This window comes from Carassius carassius, chromosome 28 (genome assembly GCF_963082965.1).
Source record: "Carassius carassius chromosome 28, fCarCar2.1, whole genome shotgun sequence".
In the NCBI taxonomy this organism is placed as follows: Eukaryota; Metazoa; Chordata; class Actinopteri; order Cypriniformes; family Cyprinidae; genus Carassius; species Carassius carassius.
The window spans coordinates 8089291-8113531 of record NC_081782.1 but is presented as its reverse complement, the minus strand read 5'-3'; the positions used below and the strand labels follow the sequence as shown (position 1 = coordinate 8113531).

General features: G+C 38.5%; 1 protein-coding gene across 2 annotated transcripts; it reads left to right on the top strand.

Moving 5' to 3' along the window:
* The first annotated feature begins 16592 nt into the window (after positions 1-16592).
* On the top strand, positions 16593-22090 carry LOC132107844 (NXPE family member 3-like). Of its 2 annotated transcripts, XM_059514140.1 has the most exons (8): positions 16593-17138; positions 18370-18440; positions 19352-19783; positions 19892-20307; positions 20402-20475; positions 20683-20886; positions 20992-21329; positions 21424-22090. In XM_059514140.1, exons 1-8 carry the CDS (start codon positions 17069-17071, stop codon positions 21616-21618), a joined length of 1800 nt encoding a protein of 599 aa, XP_059370123.1. In that variant the 5' UTR covers positions 16593-17068; the 3' UTR covers positions 21619-22090. The 2 variants fall into 2 exon arrangements, with proteins under 2 accessions (XP_059370123.1, XP_059370122.1); XM_059514139.1 differs by having other exon boundaries at positions 19352-20307.
* The last annotated feature ends 2151 nt before the right edge of the window (positions 22091-24241 follow it).

Sequence of the window (24241 nt, the reverse complement as noted above, 5' to 3'; positions counted from 1 at the left end):
TACTTTGAAACAGGTTACCTTCTAAAATGTGATGCTTACTGGAATACAACTTCTTCTTAAGTCAAAGTTATTAAGTTTGGACTAAATTTGCAACCCAACTACTCTTATTTTTTATTTTATAATTTTGATTTTTTTTTAATGTTTGATTTTTATTTGTTATTTTGATGCTTAATGCTTATTCCTTAAAAAAACATACAATTTACAATATAATCAAATAATAAAAAAAAAGTTCTGGAAATATCATGGAATACCGAGAGAAATGCAGAGAGTTCGATTTAGATGAAAAAAGTTTTAAAAATACATTTTTAACATTTGCTCTTCCTCACCATGAGATCACCGGAGACTGACGTTTCCTATGGCCTATTATTTTTACTTTGTCTCTTTTCATCTGATAATCTTTTATATAAAATAGTTGGGACGGGGCATGTTTACCATGGTGTAGCATCTCCTTTTCTTTTCAAAACAGTTTGAAGACGTCTGGGCATTGAGGCTATGAGTTGCTGGAGTTTTGCTGTTGGAATTTGGTCCCATTCTTGCCTTATATAGATTTCCAGCTGCTGAAGAGTTCGTGGTCGTCTTTGACGTATTTTTCGTTTAATGATGTGCCAAATGTTCTCTATAGGTGAAAGATCTGGACTGCAGGCAGGCCAGGTTAGCACCCGGACTCTTCTACGACGAAGCCATGCTGTTGTTATAGCTGCAGTATGTGGTTTTGCAATGTCCTGCTGAAATAAACAAGGCCTTCCCTGAAATAGACGTTGTTTGGAGGGTTGCTCTAAAACCTTTATATACCTTTCAGCATTCACAGAGCCTTCCAAAACATGCAAGCTGCCCATACTGTATGCACTTATGCACCCCCATACCATCAGAGATGCTGGCTTTTGAACTGAACGCTGATAACATGCTGGAAGGTCTCCCTCCTCTTTAGCCCGGAGGACACGGCGTCCGTGATTTCCAACATGTATGTCAAATTTGGACTTGTCTGACCATAAAACACTATTCCACTTTGAAATAGTCCATTTTAAATGAGCCTTGGCCCACAGGACACGACGGCGCTTCTGGACCATGTTCACATATGGCTTCCTTTTTGCATGATAGAGCTTTAGTTGGCATCTGCTGATGGCACGGCGGATTGTGTTTACCGACAGTGGTTTCTGAAAGTATTCCTGGGCCCATTTAGTAATGTCATTGACACAATCATGCCAATGAGTGATGCAGTGTCGTCTGAGAGCCCGAAGACCACCGGCATCCAATAAAGGTCTCCGGCCTTGTCCCTTACAAACAGAGATTTCTCCAGTTTCTCTGAATCTTTTGATGATGTTATGCACTGTAGATGATGAGATTTGCAAAGCCTTTGCAATTTGACGTTGAGGAACATTGTTTTTAAAGTTTTCCACAATTTTTTTACGCAGTCTTTCACAGATTGGAGAGCCTCTGCCCATCTTTACTTCTGAGAGACTCTGCTTCTCTAAGACAAAGCTTTTATAGCTAATCATGTTACAGACCTGATATCAATTAACTTAATTAATCTCTAGATGTTCTCCCAGCTGAATCTTTTCAAAACTGCTTGCTTTTTTAGCCATTTGTTGCCCCCGTGCCAACTTTTTTGAGACCTGTAGCAGGCATTAAATTTTAAATGAGCTAATAAAGTGGATAAAAGTGTAAAATTTCTCAGTTTAAACATTTGCTACGTTATCTATGTTCTATTGTGAATAAAATATTGGCTCATGTGACTTGAAATTCCTTTAGTTTTCATTTTATTAAAATTTAAAAAACGTTCCAACTTTTCCGGAATTCGGGTTGTATATATATATATATATATATATATATATATATATATATATATATATATATATATATATATATATATATATATATATATATATATATATATATATGTTTACAACACTAGCCCCAGTAAGAATAACAGTAACAGTAAGAATTTGAGATGTAAAAATGCAGGTTATAACTTAATTACTGACCACTGTCGCAATTAAAATATTGGTGTGCTCGTTGGGCTTCTGCACTTTGCTGGTCATGCAATGACAAGGCATTAGCTGTGACTGCGAGCGAGTAGGGACTGCCCAAAGCATCCAACTGTCTCTCAAGGTAGGACTTTGTTTTATTCATTACTACTCTCTGTAAATAAACAGAGGTTTGTACTCTGTACTTTTGTACTTAAGTCACTACTTATTTAGTAGTTAATAAACAGAGGACATATTTTGTAACCATGTTACCAGTTCTGTGTCCCTTCCCAATTCGTACACTTTCAAAGCAAGGTTCATTGAAATAAGAATGAAGGCATAGGGGAGCATCATCTTTTGCCTGTCCAACTCCTCCCTAAGGACATATATCAGTTTTTGTTTAATCAGTGTTAGCAAAGTAAATAAAAGCAATGCACGCCTTTGTCTGTACCTGATTTCCCCTTCCCCCTAAACATGAAGTAAGAGTTTTTCAATGTCATACTAACTGTAGAAAAAAAAAGTTTCCCATTAGATATGTGGTAGTTGAGCACAGTAAAATACCACCGCTGAGTTAACAGGAACCATGACATCTTCCTTCACGTCACTCTCGCCAGCAGTGCACAACCTTCCTTCTTATCCATCTTCACTATTACCTATAGAGACGCATTAAGTAGCATTTCAGTCCTGTTTGTCAAACTTTACCATGCTAGGCATCTGAAATAACTCATTAAGTTTACCTTTAAACTCTCTTCCTTGTAATTGTATACAACAGCTTTAACCTTACTCATTTATCTCTACAGAGTAAAGAATGTTGACTGACAAAAGAAATCCTGGAAAACCCTCAAGGGTTTTGGCTTTGCAATGCAGAATCCTAGAGAAAAAAAAAAAGATTTGAAACCTGATCAGCATCTAAACAGTACACCAAATGAACGAGAAATATTTTTTTTTTGTTTTCAAGAAAGGTTTTGTCATCAAAATTTTTAGTTATTGATGACCTTTTGTGGGAAGAATGCCCACAGCCTGGATTTCCCATGTGGTTATGGAATCAGGAGAAACTACATCATGCCTAAAAGTTTACAAAAGACAAAACATATTTACACAGAATTTTTTTTTTATTGAACCACCCAACAACAAGATACATACTCTAGCAGAGGAACAAAAAACAATACAAACGATTACAATAAGGGTCATATTCAGAAAAAACCCCCGAACCCAGCCACATATACATGAAACAAACAAAACAAAAAAAAATAAAATAATAAAATAAAACAACAAGGGAGCTATAAATTAACCTGTACAACAACCTATAGAAACAAAGGAGCAGTACAGCACTCAAAACAGTAAAAATTCTGTTATGTCACAAAGTATTTTTTTGGCTGACTTGTACATTTTAATTTTATGGAGGGATGAAAAAAAAAGTTTGAAATCATTGATGAAACAATTAAATGACGGCTTAGAATTTTTCCATTTACTACAGTGAATATGATATTTACACAGAAGAATGATCACATTAATTAGGTCCGATACGGACAGATCCAAATTATCCACAAAATACAGAATATCAACAGTATCAAGCAAAGGAACACCATCTATTTTTAGAGACAACCAATCCTTTATATCTTTCCAAAATTCTTTGGTAACCGGACAAAAGACAAATAAATGTTCCACTGTTTCCTCGAATTTTCCACAAAATACACAAGCGTCCACCACGAATTTAAATCGCTTTTTAAGAAATTCAGCAACTGGATAAATATTACGTATTATTTTAAAATGAGTTTCTTTAACTTTGGGAGAAACAGGCCATCTAATAAATTTTGAGACAGCCTTTACCATATTGGACTGCGATAGAAATTCAGGAACCAGCAGTGGTTTGTTAAAATCTGTATATATTTTAGATCTTAACACCAAACCCATTACCTTATTATTACATTTCTTATCAACTAAATCTAGACCATTAATCAGTAGGGCCGGAAGAGAAGGCTTGCTATTGTAATATTTTAAAATACCACAAATTAAATGTAAAAGGGGAAGAGGAACGGCTTTACAGATTTTGTCAAATTCTCTTGTTGTACAAGCCACGTCGTATTTCTCTTTGAAACTCTCAAAACTAAGGAAATTACAACTGTGATCAAGGATATCAGTCACAAATAAAACGCCCTTCTCAAACCAATTCCTCTTAAATAATGATTTTTTATTTATTAAAATGACCCTATTATTCCAGAGTGTGGATCTATGGGGAGTAAAATAATGTGTAAATATCATTTTCCAAAAATGAAGGACTTGTTTATGAAAATTAGACAATCTAAGAGGGATTTTATTAACTTCAAAATTACACCTTAAAAGAAATTCCAGGCCACCTAACTTATGGAACAACCTTCTGGGAATGTGGAACCACATTGAATTTGGTTTAGAAAGAAACTCTTTAATCCACTTAATCCTAAACACACCTACTAGTGCCTCAAAGTCAATGGCCTTAATTCCACCTTCATTATAATCTCTGACTAGTTGAGATCTCTTAATATAGTGGGTTTTATTTCTCCACCAAAAATGGAATAAAACAGAGTTGGCTTTACTAATATTGCTGGAGGAGACATAAAGAGAGTGACAGGGATAAGATAATTTGGATATACCTTCAGCTTTAGACAGAAGAACTCTACCAAATACTGTTAAATCTCTGGTTAACCAATGACTTAAGGACTTTTCCGTAACAATGATTTGATTGGCAATATTTACATCTTGTCTTCTAATTGGGTTTTTAGATATTGTGATTCCTAAATATTTTACTTCTTGAACAACTTTAATATTACTAATGGTAGAATCCACACTTGTATGAACTGGAAGTAATTCACATTTATTTAAATTAAGAGTTAAGCCAGAAGCTTTAGAGAAAGTTTGAATGATATTAATTGTTTTTTTCAACCATAGATTTGTCTTTTTAAAAAATAGATGTATCATCAGCAAATTGGCTTAACCTAAACTCTTTATCAAATATAATAATACCTTGTAAATCATGTGAATTATTAATAAGTAATGTTAATAACTGAGTAGTCAAAATGAAAAGTTTTGGAGAAATGGGGCAACCTTGTCTTATTCCTCTTGACACTATAAAACTAGAAGTCATACCAGAATTTAATGAGACATAGCCACTAATATCAGTGTAAAACATTTTGATAATGCTACAAAATTCCTCTCCAAAACCAAGAAAATGTAAAGATTCTAAAAGGAAGGGATGTTCAATAGTGTCAAATGCCTTAAAAAAGTCCAAAAACATAATATAACTGTCTGTGTTAATAAAGTCACTATAGTCTAAAATATCCAGTATTAATCTAGTATGGTTATGAATATTTCTACCTTTTATAAAGGCAGATTGACATTCATCAATAATTTTAGCCAAACCTTTATCCAGCCTTCTCGAATAAACATGAGCTAATAATTTGTAGTCATTACATAACAGAGTTATGGGTCTCCGGTTGTCCAGCAGCAAATGATCTTTATTGGGTTTAGGGATTAATGTAATGATGCCTCTTTTCATGGAAGGTGAAAGGTTGCCACTAGAAATACATCCTAAAAAAGCATTATAAAGCAAAAGTCTTATGTCTGTCCAAAAGTGTTGATGAAAAGCCACCGATAAACCATCTAAGCACATTATGACATTATAAAAATAGCATTGTCGAGTTCTTTTTTTTTTCTTTTTAAGGGGCTCGTCCAAATATGATTTGAAATCCTGTTCTATTTCCTCTTTTCTTAGTTCTTTTATCTTTGTGAAAAATATCGAAGACTCAATACCGGAGAACTTAGAATTATACAGATTGCAATAAAAAGTTCTTATTTCTTTGTTAATCTGATCATCATCTTCCATAATTAAGCCATTGATTGACAACTTCTGAATCTTCTTTTTAGTTTGTCTTTGTTTCTCCAAATTAAAAAAATTCGAAGAATTTTTTTCCCCTTCTTCTAACCATCTGGCTCGAGAGCGAATGAAGGCTCCCTTGGCCTTCTCCAAGTATAAATTCAAATTTTGCTTGTAAATTATTTAGCTGAATCTGTTCATCTATAGTTAAATCAGTTTTGTTGCCAAATTTGTGCATTTCATTTATAAATTCAAGCCGTTTCATACTTTTAAATTTGATAATTTGCTTACCAGTCTCTATAGCTAATCCTCTAACATTAAATTTAAACCATTCCCATTTACTCAGGGGTGACGTTTCCATTGCATTAACATCTTTTAAAGCTTCTTTAACCTTTTCACAGAAACCCTCATTTTCAAGAAGACTGTTTTTAAACTTCCAAATGACACTGCGCTCACAACCTGATTTAAGGAAGGAAAAGGATAGCAAAACTGCACAGTGATCGGTTAAGGGAGAAACTGAAAACACAGAAAAAATTACATCAGAGCTGATTAATTCTGTGCATTAGAACAGAAAACAAGGTATTCAGGGTGAGCTGATAATGCCAATGCTATCTGTTTGAATGACTGTCCACATCCATGACTGTGGGAAATATCTGCAAGTGTAGATAGCATCCTCGTTAATCTCATTTCGTCCAGTGTGTTGTTAGTGACTACAGTGAGAAACAGATAAAGAGAGTTTTACAGTTAAAGAGAGCAGTGAGGCCAATTTAATATTAATATAGACAAAATGTATTGATTTGAATATACAACCCGAATTCCGGAAAAGTTGGGACGTTTTTTAAATTTTAATAAAATGAAAACTAAAGGAATTTCAAATCACATGAGCCAATATTTTATTCACAATAGAACATAGATAACGTAGTAAATGTTTAAACTGAGAATTTTTACACTTTTATCCACTTAATTAGCTCATTTAAAATTTAATGCCTGCTACAGGTCTCAAAAAAGTTGGCACGGGGGCAACAAATGGCTAAAAAAGCAAGCAGTTTTGAAAAGATTCAGCTGGGAGAACATCTAGTGATTAATTAAGTTAATTGATATCAGGTCTGTAACATGATTAGCTATAAAAGCTTTGTCTTAGAGAAGCAGAGTCTCTCAGAAGTAAAGATGGGCAGAGGCTCTCCAATCTGTGAAAGACTGCGTAAAAAAATTGTGGAAAACTTTAAAAACAATGTTCCTCAACGTCAAATTGCAAAGGCTTTGCAAATCTCATCATCTACAGTGCATAACATCATCAAAAGATTCAGAGGAACTGGAGAAATCTCTGTGCGTAAGGGACAAGGCCGGAGACCTTTATTGGATGCCCGTGGTCTTCGGGCTCTCAGACGACACTGCATCACTCATTGGCATGATTGTGTCAATGACATTACTAAATGGGCCCAGGAATACTTTCCGAAACCACTGTCGGTAAACACAATCCGCCGTGCCATCAGCAGATGCCAACTAAAGCTCTATCATGCAAAAAGGGAGCCATATGTGAACATGGTCCAGAAGCGCCGTCGTGTCCTGTGGGCCAAGGCTCATTTAAAATGGACTATTTCAAAGTGGAATAGTGTTTTATGGTCAGACGAGTCCAAATTTGACATTCTTGTTGGAAATCACGGACGCCGTGTCCTCCGGGCTAAAGAGGAGGGAGACCTTCCAGCATGTTATCAGCGTTCAGTTCAAAAGCCAGCATCTCTGATGGTATGGGGGTGCATAAGTGCATACGGTATGGGCAGCTTGCATGTTTTGGAAGGCTCTGTGAATGCTAAAAGGTATATAAAGGTTTTAGAGCAACATATGCTTCCCTCCAAACAACGTCTATTTCAGGGAAGGCCTTGTTTATTTCAGCAGGACAATGCAAAACCACATACTGCAGCTATAACAACAGCATGGCTTCGTCGTAGAAGAGTCTGGGTGCTAACCTGGCCTGCCTGCAGTCCAGATCTTTCACCTATAGAGAACATTTGGCGCATCATTAAACGAAAAATACGTCAAAGACGACCACGAACTCTTCAGCAGCTGGAAATCTATATAAGGCAAGAATGGGACCAAATTCCAACAGCAAAACTCCAGCAACTCACAGCCTCAATGCCCAGACGTCTTCAAACTGTTTTGAAAAGAAAAGGAGATGCTACACCATGGTAAACATGCCCCGTCCCAACTATTTTGAGACCTGTAGCAGAAATCAAAATTGAAATGAGCTCATTTTGTGCATAAAATTGTAAACTTTCTCAGTTTAAACATTTGCTATGTTATCTATGTTCTATTGTGAATAAATTATTGGCTCATGTGATTTGAAAGTGTTTTAGTTTTTTTATTTTATTAAAATTTAAAAAACGTCCCAAGTTTTCCGGAATTCGGGTTGTATATATAAATTATTATTATTTAAATATATTAAACTGGCTTCACTGCTCTCTCAAATTTTTGTCTGGTTTGATTTAGATAACTTGCTTGAACTCAATGTAGAATCAATCAATTTCCGCATGTGCAATCAATGCGGCTTTAATCCAAGAACTGTTTTGGCCATTACTTCAAGTTCAGTTGCAGGTTTTATATCTCAGGCAGTGGATCAATTTCTGTCTACGCACAAAATGGTATTTTGCAACTGAGTGAAAACATCCTAAAACAATCTAAAATACAGTAATATCACTTCACTAGTTTAGATACTGAAAAATTCTCATCAGTTATACCATGCCTTTGCAGATATCTTTCACATCGACCCACACAGAGTCAGCCACTATTCTTTCTTTTGACAAAGAGCCTGTAAAATAATAGGCGACCAGGCAAAAAGAAGGCACCATGTCCAAGTTGATGTTCACATTGAATGTTGTGATTTCAATTATGGGCACTCTTCCCACCTGCACAATTTGTCCCTTACTGCAAACCTGTAGAGGAAATAATTATTTTGAAGAAATTAGATTGAAGATAAAGCACAGTACTGCTTTCTGGTAAAAACATACCAAAAGAAAAAAAAGCATCAGAGCTGGAATGTGTTTTCCAAAAGCATTGTAGCTATGGTGGTACGTTCCATTGAACTTTATTGGAAACAACGAAACTTGCAATCATAGTTGCTTTAGAGAAATGTAGCGTTCTTGCCATAAAGTAAATAAAAGTTTTTTTTTTTTTTTGCATCCTTAGGTGTAATGTCCCGTAATATGACTTTCAAGGCCTCTTCAAGCTGTAGGAACTGATGCTCCAGTTCCAAACTAAGATAGCTGTGATTCTCACGTTTTGTTGCAATGGCTGTCATCTTTTTATCACTACTAATGACCTCCTGGTCTCTCCCCTCAGCAAATACCTGCAAAGATAATAAGGTCACTTTTTATCTTATGGTCCAATTCTCGCTGTTAACAAATCTGTGATGAACAGCGCTAATCAGGATCAACAAAACTGTGGATTTTCAAAAGTATGTGAAATATTTAAAGTTTGCGGCATAGAATCTTTCAAATACGTCTGAGAGTTTTACACACCGGTCTGTCTTTGTGGCGACATTTCCATGCCGTGACTTTTCCCTTAGTAAACTCCTAATTTGCTGCTTATTAGTACTTAGTTCTATTTACTTGTTATGATTAGGTAATGGGTAAGATTAGGAATGTAAAATATGGTCATGCAGAATATGTGCTTTGTAAGTACTATTATGTAAAAATGTTAATGACTTAAGTTCTGACTAGATCTGCTTTAGGCAGCTGCGAAATAAATGCACAGTCACTACTAATTTAAATAATCCCCAAATATTTTGGCAGAACATAAAGGTGTTAACAACAGTAAAAATACTCATAGCTTCCATTCATCTATAAATAAGGACTCCACTAGAATCTCAGTAAAAGAAAAAATTGTCAAATGTTTTATCAAACATTTTGTTGCCTCCAACTTTCTATTTCAATAAAAAAATAATCAGTGCAACAACGGAGTTTGATGTGTTGGGTGATTTTCCTTTTAGTTTTCTCAAAAATTGTATTTTAAAATGACTTGAAAATGAATACAGTGATAATCTTTGTCACTCTGAATACTAAAAGCTAACCTTTAACCTCTCAATACTATAGCTAACCTATAAAGGGACACTTCTTATGAGTGTTGCAAATTCGGACAGAGTGCAAGTGGTAGGACAAATTTTGTTTTGCATGATTTTGCTTTTAGTTTTCTTCAAAACCATACAGTAAAATGCCTTGAAAATGAACACAGTGATAGTCTGGATTCTGAATACAAACAGCTGACCTTTAACCTCTCAATACTATAGCTAACCTATAAAGGAACACTTTTTATTAGTGTTGGAAACTGGGACAGTGCAAGTGCTAGGATGCATTTTGTTGTATATGGGGTGCTTTTGCTTTTAGTTTTCTACAGTGAAATTCATGAAAATGAAGACAGTGATAGTAAGGGTCACTCTGAATACATATCAATTGAAAGAATGAGCTAACCTATAAAGGAAAACTTTTTATGAGTGTTTGAATATACAGAAAAATCTAAGTGCAACGATGGAGTTTTATGTTTTAGGTGATTTTTCCTTTAGATTTCTCTTAAAGGAATCATATGATGTGATTTCAATTTTTTATTTCTCTTTGGAGTGTTACAAGGGGATGTTGTTGGTGCAGTGGATAAGACACATGCCTTTGGTGTGAGAGACCCGGGTTTGAATCCACTGTGCAACACCAATGCCTTTCAGAATGCAGGGCATATAGGAGAAACCATAACGTACATCATATGGAAAACAATGTGTTATTTTTTACCTTAAACCGCATAAACACATTGCCTTACACCAAATACAAAACAAACAAGCAAAAAATAATTATTTTTAGCAGCATTGTATGACCCTTTTAAACTATACAGTAAAATGCCTTGGAAATTAATAGGGTGATAGTCAGGGTCACTCTGAATGCATATAAATTGAAAGAATGAGCTAACCTATGAAGGCATTTTGTTTGGGGTGATTTTGCTTTTAGTTTTCTCTAAAACCATAAAATAAAATGCCTTGAAAATTAATAGAGTGAAATTCTTTTTACAAATTTTTTATGAGTGTTTGAATATACGGAATAATCAAAGTGCAACAATTGAGTTTGATATTTCGGGTGATTTTGCTTTTAGTTTTCTCCTCAACTAAACAGTAAAATTCCTTGCAAATAAATAGAATGATAGTCAGACTCACTCTGAATACAGATCAATTGAAAGAATGAGCGAACCTATAAAGGAACACTTTTATGAATGTTAGAATATGGGACACAGTGGAAGTGCTACGCATTTTGTTATATATATATATATATATATATATACACACACAAAATTAATGTATTTAGAAACTAAAAATAACTAATTCAAGTTAAAACAAGCAAAAGTATAATGGAAACGAGGTTTCAAACTGCTGGGTGTTTCTAAATCATGCAATCAAAATGATCCCTCTGACCTAACCCCACTCCTAAACCTAACATCACTATGAAGTCAGCCAATCATGTATCATGGTGTAAAAACACCCTATTCAGGGAACCATGGTTACATATGTAACCAAGATGTTCCCTTTCATAGGGCACTTCGATGCTGCGGTGACGTCACCGTATGGGAACCCTATACCATAACGCCTGACGTACCTGATAGTTGGAATCCAAGGAAAGCATCTGCTCAAGCGGACAGAACCCGGGAGCCAGGAGCCATCCTCACATCCAGACTGTAAAACTTGACAAAAGTGCTCGGTGAGGAACATCCTGCTGGAGCACAGACATCATATATAGAAGAACCACTGAGAAAGCTTGTGATGAAGCCACTGCTCTCGTGGAATGAGCTCTAACTCCTAAGGGCGAAGCGTGTCCGCGCGCCTCATAGGCTAAAGATATAGTCTCCACCAGCCAATGGGACATGCGCTGCTTTGTGACAGCATGGCCTCTATTTTGTGTCCTAACAGACAAAGCTGGTCGGACTCACGCCATGGAGCTGTTCGATCAACATAAGTCTTCAGCGCTCTGACAGGGCAAAGACTCAGATCTCCTGACCCCGCCCCTGCAGGGGGTAAGCCTCCAAGACCACTTGTTGAAAGTGAAAAGTGTTCAAAGCGACCTTAGGGACATAATTAGGCCCCGGTCGCAGCAATACTTTCACAGAGCCTGGTGCAAAATCCATGCACGAGGGCGAAATAGAAAGAGCCTGAAAATCCCCAACTCTCTTGAGGGAGGAAAAAGCCACAAAAAGAACTGTCTTTAAAGTCAGGATTTTATCCGGTTTAGTTTCAAAGGGCTCAAACGGATGCCCTGATAAACCTTGCAACACAATGGATAAATCCCATGATGAACTCGCACAGGGCGGAAAGGCCTCAGCCGTCGCGCACCCTGTATAAAACGAGAGACCAGCGGATGACGGCCCACTGAGGCACCATCTATATATATGTGATTAGCTGGCGTTACTCCATCAGAGAAACGGTTTTGAAAGAACTCCAGTACTGAAGCCACTGGGCAGTAAACCGGATCCAATTATGAATTCCACACCAGGTCGTAAACAGTTTCCATTTGAAAGCATATAAGCGTCTCGTAGAAGTTGCCCTAGAATTCATTATAGTCTCGGTGGTTTCAACAGAAAGGCCGGGACATATTAACTCACTCCGCTCAGAGGCCATGCCCACAGCTTCAGTAGATCTGGCCTTGGGTGCCAAATCATTCCCTGTGCTTGCGATAGTAAGACCTGTCTGAGGGGAATCTCCCATGGAGAGCCCGCTAACAGACTGACCATGTTCGCAAACCATGGCTGTGTGGGCCACCATGGAGCCACCAGCAGCAGCTGCTCCACTATGTCCAGCCGTATCCTGGATAACACCGCTGGAATTAGACGAATCGGGGAAAAAGCATACAAGCTGGTTCTGGGCCAATTGTGAGCTAACGCATCCAAGCCTAGGGGCGATGGAGGGCATAGGGAGAACCACAGCGGGCAATCCGTAGTCATGTTCGACGCAAATAAATCCACTCTTGCTTCTCCAAATATTTGCCATAAAAGGCTCACCGTTTGGGGGTGCAACCTCCATTCCCCCTGCTCCAGAGTCTGTCTGGATAGCAAATCCATTCCGAAGTTCAAACGTCCGGGGACATGAACCGCTCGGATTGACAGAAATCTGTTCTGAGACCAAAGAAGAATATTTCTCGCCAGTCCGTCGTGACAATCTCTCGGGAAGCACAAATCCCCAGCCGAACTCCAGCTAGAAGGAATTCGGTTGACATCCATTGTCTTATTGACATAACACACCTCCGTGTCACCGAAATCGTCCAATGCGGAAGACAATGGGTGAAATGTTCCGGCTTGTCGTCCACCACTGAAAAGGGCGCATATGAAGTAAGCCCAGACGGATTACAGGGAATGCCGCTGCCATTAGACCTAAAAGTCTGAGGCACAAACTCACCGTCACTGTGCAACCCACTTTGAAGTGACGCACGCATGACGCAAGAGACTGAGCGTGCGGGAGAGATAGTCTTGCTCTTAAAACACTCTTCTAGAAATTCGTGCATAAGCCCAGGCTGTTTACATGATTCAGCACAAGATCTCGATGGAAGTGTGCTTGAGTCTGCGATTGTGCTAACACAAGCCAATCATCCAGGTAATTCAATACACGAATGCCCCGGAACCGCAACGGGGCCAGAACTGCGTCCATGCGTTTCGAAAATACTCGATGAGCCAAGGCTAAGCCGAAAGAAGAACACAGTATTGATACGCTTTGCCCTCTAAAGCTAATCTGAGGAACTTCCTGTGTCTCTTGATGATCTGAATATGAAAATATGCATCCTTCAGATCGATCGTGACAAACCAACTGTTTGGTTGAATCTGAGACAGAATAGACTTTACCGTTAACATGTTGATTTTGCTCATCTTGAGTGCAAGATTCAAACGGCGTAAATCGTCACTTTTATTTATTTTACCAAAATAGCTGCTGTAAAACCTGACTCCATCTGAGAGGGGTCTACTTTTATAGCCCCTATTCCCCGCAGAGATGCTCCTGCCGCAGCACCACAATTTGGTTAACAACCATGGGAGATTTCCATGGCAAAAAGGCGGGCCTTTCTGAACTGAATGGTGTATCCGTGGCGAATTGTGCGTAACACCCATAGTGAAAATGCCGGGCAAGCGCTACCCTGCGGCCCATAAAACGTAGTGGTTTCCAAGCCTCTGCCTGCAGCATTCCCACATGCATTAACGTCCGAGCACCGAAAGCTCACAGCGTCAGTAAGCAAGGAAAGCGCATGTGTCAAAGTCACTACGTTTCGTTGTGTCTAATCCTGAAGCGTATCCACGGCAGAATTAAATCCAACAAAATGAACATCGGGTCACGCCGCTAGCGTGATTACGGCAGCTGTGTGAGCCGTCATAAACAGGCCATCTTAGTCAGCCTCTTGTGCCGTCCCTCAAACTCTGAAGGCTGGATTGTGCAGAGTGTCTGAGGGGGCGCTCAAGTGATAGCTCGTTCCAATGATGCTCGAGGTGCCTTTGCTGCGAGACAGTCAGTGTTAGAGCATGGGGACTGCAGTGAGAGGGTTGGATGTGCATTAGCGGTCCAACAGCGCTCTCTATTGGAGGGCACAGTCCCTGACGAACAGGAAGGGAAGCGCTTGCGTCAAAGTCGCTGCGTTTCGTGTTGTATAATCCTGAAGCGTATCCACGGCAGGATTTAATCCAACAAGATAAACATTGGGCCACGCCGCTAGCGAGCACGCGGCAGCTGTGTGAGCCGTCATAAACTGGCCGTCTTTGTCAGCCTCTTGTGCCGTCCCTCAAACTCTGAAGGCTGGATTGTGCAGAGTGTCTGAGGGGGCGCTAAAGTGATAGCTCAATCCAATGATGCTCGAAGTGCCTTTGCTGCGAGACAGTCATTGTTAGAGCATGGGTATTGAGGACGAGAGGCTTTTGCCGTCCAACTCAGGTTTTTGTAATGTCGACGAAATTAGCCAAGGTGGCGCTCGACCGTTAACATCCCCGTCACAGAACGGTTCACTGCTCGGGCAGTATGTTTTGTAGCACTTAGCGCCAAATCTGTTGCCCCCGCAGCTTTTCACAGCCTCTGGTTGTAATATCTTTCTCGTTAAGAACCGCCATAAAGTTAAGTAAATTTTCCGAGATTAGACGCGACTCGACACACCTTCGACAAGACTTTGGGGCGCGGCCTAATTCGGTGTGATCCGTTCGGCTAGAGAGTTTGTCCACAGCGGCATCGCTGCATAACAGCAGTCCGCCAAGTCAGCAATGGTGGCGAAACCCGTGGCGTTCGTGACGTGCGCTGATTAAGGCTGCTTCCAGGACCTCGAAACCTCTTGGTGGAGGTCCGTGAAGAAGGGTAGCGGCTCACGGGGGGATAGTTTATCCACCACGCGGGTAACCACATTTAACAGCTCACTGAGGAAGGGGAGGCACGTTTCTCCTGTCCGCTCGGAGGGAGAGAACCGCATGTGCCGGCCAGAGCCTACTCTGAGTCCGAAGCCGCAGTGGACAAACATAGTTTGTAAAAGCAAATCTGCTGATTAACACACTCGAGTGGGGGAGAGCAAGCAAAGTGGAAAAAACTCCAGCGCATCACTGTATTATAGTCCAAGCCGCACACATCGCCCCAAACCACCACCTCGTGCGGCGCCTCGGCAACCGCAGAAGCGTAACGGTGGGGGTTAGATGTGAGGCGACCTATTGAAAATACATTCCAGAGCGCAGAACTGTAGCTTCAGGCTATCACAGAGAGAACATATAGAGAGGCTGCTAAACGAACCTCTCATGAGTGCCTCCCCATGATAAACCCATTATACAGCTCTTACCTTTCGTTGACTCATCGCGTCCGCGAAGAGGAGTTGAATACTGCTCGAAGAAAAAAAACGCTGAGAACGCCAGATGGTTCCTTAGGGCACAGATGATTCGCTTCCCTGAAGGAAATGAAATCTGAGCGAAATAGCGCGCGGCACTCAGGTATACGATGCGTACGCATGCGTAGGGCGGTGCCAAGCGCTATTTGGCCAATAGGATTGGCGGGATGGTATAGGGCTTCAGACATTCGTCACGCCGAGAGGTTTTCCCATACGGTGACGTCACCGCAGCATTGAAGTGTCCTATGAAAGGGAACTCTACAGTATTTGGATTCTTTGCATGCATTTTGACTGCTCTCAGCATCCGTGCCGTAAGTGATCGATTACACGCGCAAACAAGAAACAAAAAGTTCATAAACAGCATAAACACTGAAATGATAGAACAAGACGCAAGAAAAAAAAATAATTTGTAAAATGTAGTTAATAATTCGACTTACTAACATCACCAACCTACTACTAACTCAAAGTACAAGGGCTATTTGGCACCATAACAAAATGAGAAAGAACACTGAGAAAGAACAAAAAAAAAAAATGAAGGAAAGTGAAAAAAACAACATGGTCATGTGATTTACAAGACTTTTTGTTTCTAACAAAACACAGCAGAGAGAACAGCTGTCTGGAGCAAAGGCAACGAGAACAGAAAACAACAATCTAACACTTTTATGAATTACTTTATGCCATCTGTATTAATTTTAGTAATGTGATTAATTCAATTCTTCTTTCTTGGACTTTTCAGTCTTAAATATCGCGCTAGGAACTGAGCCACATTTTTTTGTAATTCTGGTTGAAAGTCTCCTCGCATCGCGAAAGGAATCAATAACTTAAGTGGTCTATACCTATTTATATCGTCTGTGGAAGACGTAGGCTGTAGTAGACTACCGCTAACCTTAGCCTGTATGCCCTTGTTTTATAGGTTGCAAATTGTCAGATGGCAGAAGTTTTCATTTGAAATAGCCTAATCTAATGAATATAAATTCGCACAAGTATTTTCTTCCTGGTTGTTAAATCTTAGATTTACGAGTGCGTATATTAATATAATAATTTGTATTGATAAATACGGAATAAATGCTTCAAAACACAGAACTAACTGTAAAGTAGGCTATTCGCTTCTGATTGACGTTTCACTTCGAAAACTCTCCTCAAATAAAATGGTCCGTTATCAGTTTATTATAAGAGCCGACGAGGCAAGTCTTCAGTTTCGTAAACAAGTTTTAGCCATTTTGTCATGATCCAGTAGGCTAGGCTACAGCTTACGTGTACCCCAAGTGGGACAGCCACAACAGGAAATAAAAAGAAGAAGAGAGAGAGAGCATAAAACAAATGTACAAATCTTGTACACAAATCCAAATGTATGAAGACAGGCTGAGCAGAATACACACAAAATTCGAAACAAAAAGCACCAAATGGATTTAATTTCATGCTTTCAAAAATATACACTAAAAAAGTCGGACTTTGAATCTCGGGAACAACACTGTAAGTTTATGAATGCTTCTTCATCTTATTAAATGGTTTGCTAAACACTTTAATGCACAGAAAATGATAATTTAGCCTACTTATATATAAACAGATTAAGATTAGTGCATGGGAACAATGCATTTACCTTTAAAATGTAACATATTTAGACATTTATTTTAACATATTTAGATGAACATATTTAGTAAGTCTAGCATGTGACGCTTAAGCCAATATGTCACCACAGGAAATGAATAACATTTTCTAAATTTTAATGAGATCTGGATATACTTTACAGAACGTATAAAGGACATTTGATATTCTCATTACTATGTTTTTAAAGTTCCATCAATCTAAAATACTATTTTAGGGTTATCTTACTGCATCTTTCACCCATCTTTGTCCCTTAGGGGGAGAGCAGGGGCGAAAGTACAATTTTTCAGAAAAACTATTTTAAAAGATAATGTTGTAGACAGAGATATATTTCTGCTGTGGCCAGTAACTCAGAAGTGTGGTCTAACAATACCAGGTGGAACTTTGTAGAAATGTAGAAAGACTTCAGTATAATTTCACTTTGAACATAAGTTGCACGTTGTTACTTTCTACCCCATTGGTTGGGACGAAAGTAAAACTACAATATAAGCTAGATTTTTTTTCTATTAGTCTTATTTTTATTAAGTATACCTGACTATGACCTTGTTTATATGTAACTGCAAACATATTTTGTCCTTTATTTTTGCAAAAAATTATTAAATAACATTTTCATATTTTCAATTTAAATTTAATGACAGAACAGCATGTCTTTCCTCTGGTAGTACTAGGCTAATACAAATATTAAGATATACAGACAAAATTGCAGTTAAATTGTCACTGGATTATTTGGGTTTTATCTTGTTTTGTACAGTTTTAATAAAAGCAAATAAAATTACCCAAAGTATTATAAGAAAACAATTTTGTTTAAATGGTACTTGACCCTTGACACCAGAGTGTTGACGTGTAGAACACATACTGGCTAGCTTTACCGACTGAAATAAATAAAACACAATATATATATATATGTATGTATATATATATATATATATATATATATTTTTTTTACATATTTTATCTTTACAATAAATAATCTTTTTAGTTTGTATAAATGTTTTTGTCTATTTTCTTTTTAATATCATTCCAAGCTGTTTTAAAACTGAATGTTCATTAAAAATCTAAAATAAATAAAAAATATGGTAACTTGCTATTGCTTTTACAGTTCACAGGGAAAGATCGTGGTTATGGAAGCTTTTTACTGGGCTGTGTCTACTGATAGTCATGTGTTTTCTGGTGAGTTCATGAAAAGATAATTTTATGGCTGTTGTTAGTTGTTTCCTAAATCAAATTTACTGCAATTATGGTCCTAAGGCTATGCATTTTCCTGGTACACACATCATAAGGCCAAATTATTTGTTTGTCTGAGATCCTTTACAATTTGCTTGGTATTCATTATGCATTGTACTTTGTACATTTAGGTTTATGTTATTGCTTAAAGTGACTTAAATAAATACCAGCCCTCACTCACAGTTCTATGATGTTAAGTGAGCCATGATTAACAGAGGGGTGCTTCTCAGACAGCGTGCCTGTAATGCAAGACAAAGGGATGTCAGGAAAAAAAAAGGATGCTGCATTAAATATTAATAGCACAATGAATGAGTTAATTTGACAGCCATATTACTACAGAATAAACAAAGTTAAACTCTTTTTATTATTACATGCATTTAATAAGTTATATTAATGTGTTATTATTACAGTAGGCAGATACGTTTTATTTCTCTTATCATTTATATCACATTAAATACTGTTTCAGTTCTCTAGTAATATGAATACAAGGTTCCAATTAACCATTTTATATATAAAAAAAGTAATGCAAGTTTTATTCTCTTTTAATTAAACTATAAAGTTGAGTGTTTATACTATAAATGGTTGCATGGGTTTAAAGCTTATGTCTGTAATGTTCAGGTCCACCCACACAGTCATTGAAAACATTTTGATCAGTGAGCTTTTATATTGAAAAATGCATGCAGGTATGATTAGATATGATTTGTCTAAAAAAAGCCTTTGTCTAAAAAAAAAAAAAAAGTTATAACAGATTCCTTCCCAAATGCCCTATCAAAATTTGTTTTAGAATCAAATGATGGCTGAATGTTTAAAAACAGCAAAAAGAATAAAGAAAATAACTGACTATTTTGTATTTGTAGGTTATATGGTCTTATATGGGAAATGAAAGAAAGAAACGCCCTCCACCCATCTTTTTGTTTCAGCACTGTGCAGAGCGCCATTGCTCTTCAAACTCCAGCTCTCCTGCAGCAGTCAATTCAGAAGTCTCAGTAACTAATAAGTCTCAATCTCAGTCACCAATAAATTCTTTTTATTCTGAATTAGGAATTAGTTCAGATACCTACTCCAGGTTACAGCAGTCTATTAAATGGGCAGAGCCAGACAGATCAATCACAAATGTGTCCATGAGTACTAGTCCAGCTCACACAACATTCACCATAGCGAACCTGAAAGACAGCTACCAAATTGGAGAGCAACTTTTAGTTTTGGTGCATGCAAAGGATTTTGATAATAAGTCTAAAAGTTATGGAGGCGACTTTTTTCAAGCCAAGCTGTTCTGGTCTAAAACTAAGGTCAGTGACTTTAAATGTTATTTTACTGGAACTACTAATCTGTTGTATTTAAACTCTGCACCTGGATCAGAGAGAGAGAGTTGCATTGAGAATGTTCCTCTGTCACAGGCCAGTGTGTTTGGGGAGGTGCGGGACCTGCTCAACGGCTCCTACTCGGTGCGTCTCCTCCTGCCGTGGGTCGGTGAAGCTCAGGTGGCTGTGCGTTTAATTCACTCCAGTGAAGCTGTGCAGGTCCTGAAGCATCACAGAGATACTAACTCTGATAGGGTGTACTTTAATGGATATTATGAGGGACCAGGACCAAATAAGACCAGGTTGAGTGAAACAGTGAAGTGTAATGTGAAGTGGGACAAGAATGGACTAGAGAGAATGGGAACAGGAGACTGTTGCTGTGAATACAAAGATCCCCGTACTGGAGAAACATGGCGCTGTCAGAGACCCAAATCACTGCCATGTAGTGCCCTTGTGTACCATTCTATGGGCGGTTATACAGACCGTTTGACTAATAATGACAAGATGCTTATGTGAGATTAAAGTATTCTTGATTGAATTTATACTTGATTTATTTAATGCATTGCTGGAAGGCAGTATGACAGACAAACATGTTCTCTTTGGCAGGAAACAAACTAATAAAGGTATCAATGGAGATAAGAGCATCATCAGAATTTTTCATCATCAGAATGATATTAATGGTATGTTGGTCAATATTTAACCCAGAATAGTACAGTACAGACATGCAGAGATGCTGGGAAATGTGTTGCACACACACACACACACACACACACACACACACAAAGAGTAATTAAGATTCTGACACTGCAAGTCAAAATAACCTGTTTAAATACATTTTGGGCAAACTTTTTTACACAACTTACTGTTTCTATTTACTCGTCTTGCAGACATAACAGAAAAATGTCGTCCTGGTTTACACACTCCAGTCCCAGCCGGCTTTTACCTGAATGATGTGTGGACGTCTTTTGTCTGTAGCACAAGACATTTTACAACCCAAACGACAACAGAGTGCCTGAAAGACAAACACATCTACATGATGGGAGACTCGACTTTGAGGCAGTGGTTCGAGTTCTTTGTGAAAGAAGTACCAAGTGAGATAAATAGCTGCTTATTGTTTATATATATACATATTAAATTGTTTTATATATGTGCAATAAATGGAATCATATTTGTTGGTGTCACTCACTGTTTTTCAGCGCTGAAGCAGATGAACCAGCATGTCCAATATCAGACAGGGCCGCTTCTAGCAGTGGATGTGGAGAACAACATTGACTTACACTGGAGGGCTCACGGGTTTCCTCTGCGCTCTCGGAAAACTGCAGTTGCTAATCTGCATTACATCAGTAATGAGATCGATGACCTGGCTGGAGGATCCCACACGGTCATTATTTTCAATCTGGGGCCCCATTTCACCACGTACCCTCTGGAGTTCTTCACCCAGAGAGTGTTGAGGATCCGCAAAGCTGTTCTAGCATTGTTACAACGGGCCCCTGATACTACTGTTATAATCAAGACTGTCAACACTGGCTATAAGGTAAGCTTATACTGTATCGTATGTTCACATACAAGGAGAACACAGTGATGGCAGGTTCAGGGTTGACGTTGGGTTTCCTCTGTCTTTATAATAGGATATTTTCGGCAGTGATTGGTATTCTCTACAGTTGGACAGAATTCTCCGTTGGGCTTTTCAGGATGTTGGTGTTTATACTCTGGATGTGTGGCAAATGACAGCCTGTCACTACAACAATGAAGACATCCATCCAGGCCCTGTCATCATCAAAAATGAGATTGACATTTTACTCTCTTTTATTTGCAAGAATTAATTTAAAAGATTTTACTAGAGGGCTACTATAGGGGTCAAAATAGAACTTTAGTAAAATATAAGAGTAAATAACTAAATTGTAATTAATTTTTATTTAAAAATTACAATTGTAGCTAGACAGTTGCCTATGGCTATGATTGTACTATTACAGTTGTCTGTTTGATTTTATAGTCTTAAGCATTCAGAAATGACACACAATAAATTTTTACTTCAATAAAACCAAGGATTAGTTTCTGTAAGGGTTGTGATGTCCACGTTTTTGTTGAAGAAATTATAGAGTCTAGCATTTCTATCGCAAAAAGGTGACCAAAAATTAAAGATTAAGTGGATATTTTAATTAAATGTTTGGTCAATATTAAACAAGGATTTGATCATCCTGTTACAACAGCAATTATCAGGCCTTTGGCGCCCTTTGCAGGCATTTGTAATAATAGTCTATGTAATGTACATAAATTGTTTATTTTGTATTACATTATGTATTTTAAAAGTGTTATGCAATTAATTAACCAATCATTATTGTCTAATTGTTTTTTATAATGCCTTTTATGGCATTTTAAAAGGTTGTTCGCTTAGATCTGTTTTTATTACCACAAAAATATTATCTGTGTAATGAATTAAACCCTTTGTAATCGTCGGCAAGGAGGCGGGAACCGGCGGACAATCAACATGAAACTTTAATAATTCAAAATAAACACAAAACAGCGCACCAGCCCCTCACGGACGACTGATGCGCACAAAATAAAAACCAAAACACAACTAAAAGCCCAGGCCTGGTCCTCTCTCGTCCTTCACTGTCGTCGCTCCAGTTTTATAACCTTCCATCTCCTACGTGGGACTCGAGACCGGCGGTGGGTCGCAGGTGTCACTGATTTGCCCAATCATTGCCGGCCTCACTCCTTGTTCCCACGTCCCTCGGCCCCGCCCCACTCGCCACATACCCCCATCGCCCCTCGCAGGCCGGGGGGTACCCACGAGACTGCGCTCTACTCACCCCCCCCCCTCTGGGGGGGACCGCTCACGGGAACCTGGGGGTAGGACAGACGAGGCGAGAGAAAAGGAGATGGAAGGAGGAGCGACAGAGACGAGAGAGGGGAGTGAGAAGAAGAAAAAAATTCCGATTCCCAGACGCACTGCTGCTCGGCCCTCCACCGGCTGGGCGATCTCCTCCGCGGTGCCTGGCGGTGGCACTAAACTCATGAAACCAGATCTTCAGGCTGAAGGTCTGAAATTCATGGCAGCTTTCATTGACCGACATGTCCAACAACCAATCACAGTTTTCGTTTTATTTCGTTTATCGTCATGTTTCGAGGCGTGGAAATGTCGCCACAATAATTGACCAGTGTGTAAAACTCTCGGACATATTTGAAAGATTCAATGCCGTGACCTTTAAATATTTCACATACTTTTGAAAATCCGGGAATGGCGCGTCACGTGTGCTTCCCCTGTGTAGCCTACTGTCTTCATCAGGGGTGGGCAAAAATGGAAAGATTCAAGGTCTAATTTAGATTCATCTATTTGTTCACTAGGAAGCTTTCCGGTTTCAAAAACATCATACCTATAATAAACTTAATGCCCCTATAGGAAACGAAGAACGAACTGCCACATTAGTCAGAGGTAAGCTATATTCGGTGGAGGGAAACAGGCATGAAACCCATTTCAATCCCTTGTATGGTAGCACTACTTTCACAAGCTGACTCTGCGCAGAAAGGTAACACGTACAAAAACGAATGGCTGCGATCCTCCTGTATTACGCAATATCTTCACAATATGCTGATCATCAACCTTGCCCATCAAAGAAACAAAACCCTCAAACACGAAAGGTTTGAAACAGTCCTCAGATCGAGGAAGTTGGAGTTAGACAGCTAGACATGGTTTTAAGCAAAACCACTCCTCAAGACTGATGTTTGTTTTCTCTTTAGACTATAGCAGTCAGCCGTAGTGTGTCCTACTTTATGACAGTAACTGCATCGTCTCCTGAATTTCACCCCTGAAGACTTTACTTTAGAAACAGACTAGCAAACTTACATAACATTTTCTTTTCTGGTTCTACTGTCTAACAAACACAGTTTTATGCATCAAGGTGTATTCATCTGCAAAATAGCAGCCTGTTGCACAGTAGTCACTTTTTGTTTGTTCAAATAAAGAGCTGTGCATTCTGGAACAGTTTTTAAACTCATTAATAAGTAACAGTCTGTGCAAAGAATTATAATTACTAACCTTGTATGCTTTAATCCATCTGTCAAATAATACACACTTTTGTTTAAGAAGTGGATTTTTTAGTCACTCAAAAACGTTGTCTGTAGTGCTCCAGCACCAACTTGTATGCTTGAAGGATGGCATTCTTTACTGCCTCATTTTAAATGCTCTCCTCCAAAGATAGTGAAGCACATACTTCCTAAGCTTTCTCAGTGAACTTACTACTACAACATCAAAGACCAGGACTCGCTTGGCCATTTTAAAGCCATAGCTATATGCTCAAAAGCCTGAAAGTATGCTTTAACCACTTTCTCTCGAAAAGGCGGCACTAAGTCAATATTCTTTGCCACATTAAATGGCACTGCTGACGGAGAATCATTCGATGCAGACATCGACGTGGACACAGGATTATTACAGAGATCCGTAGA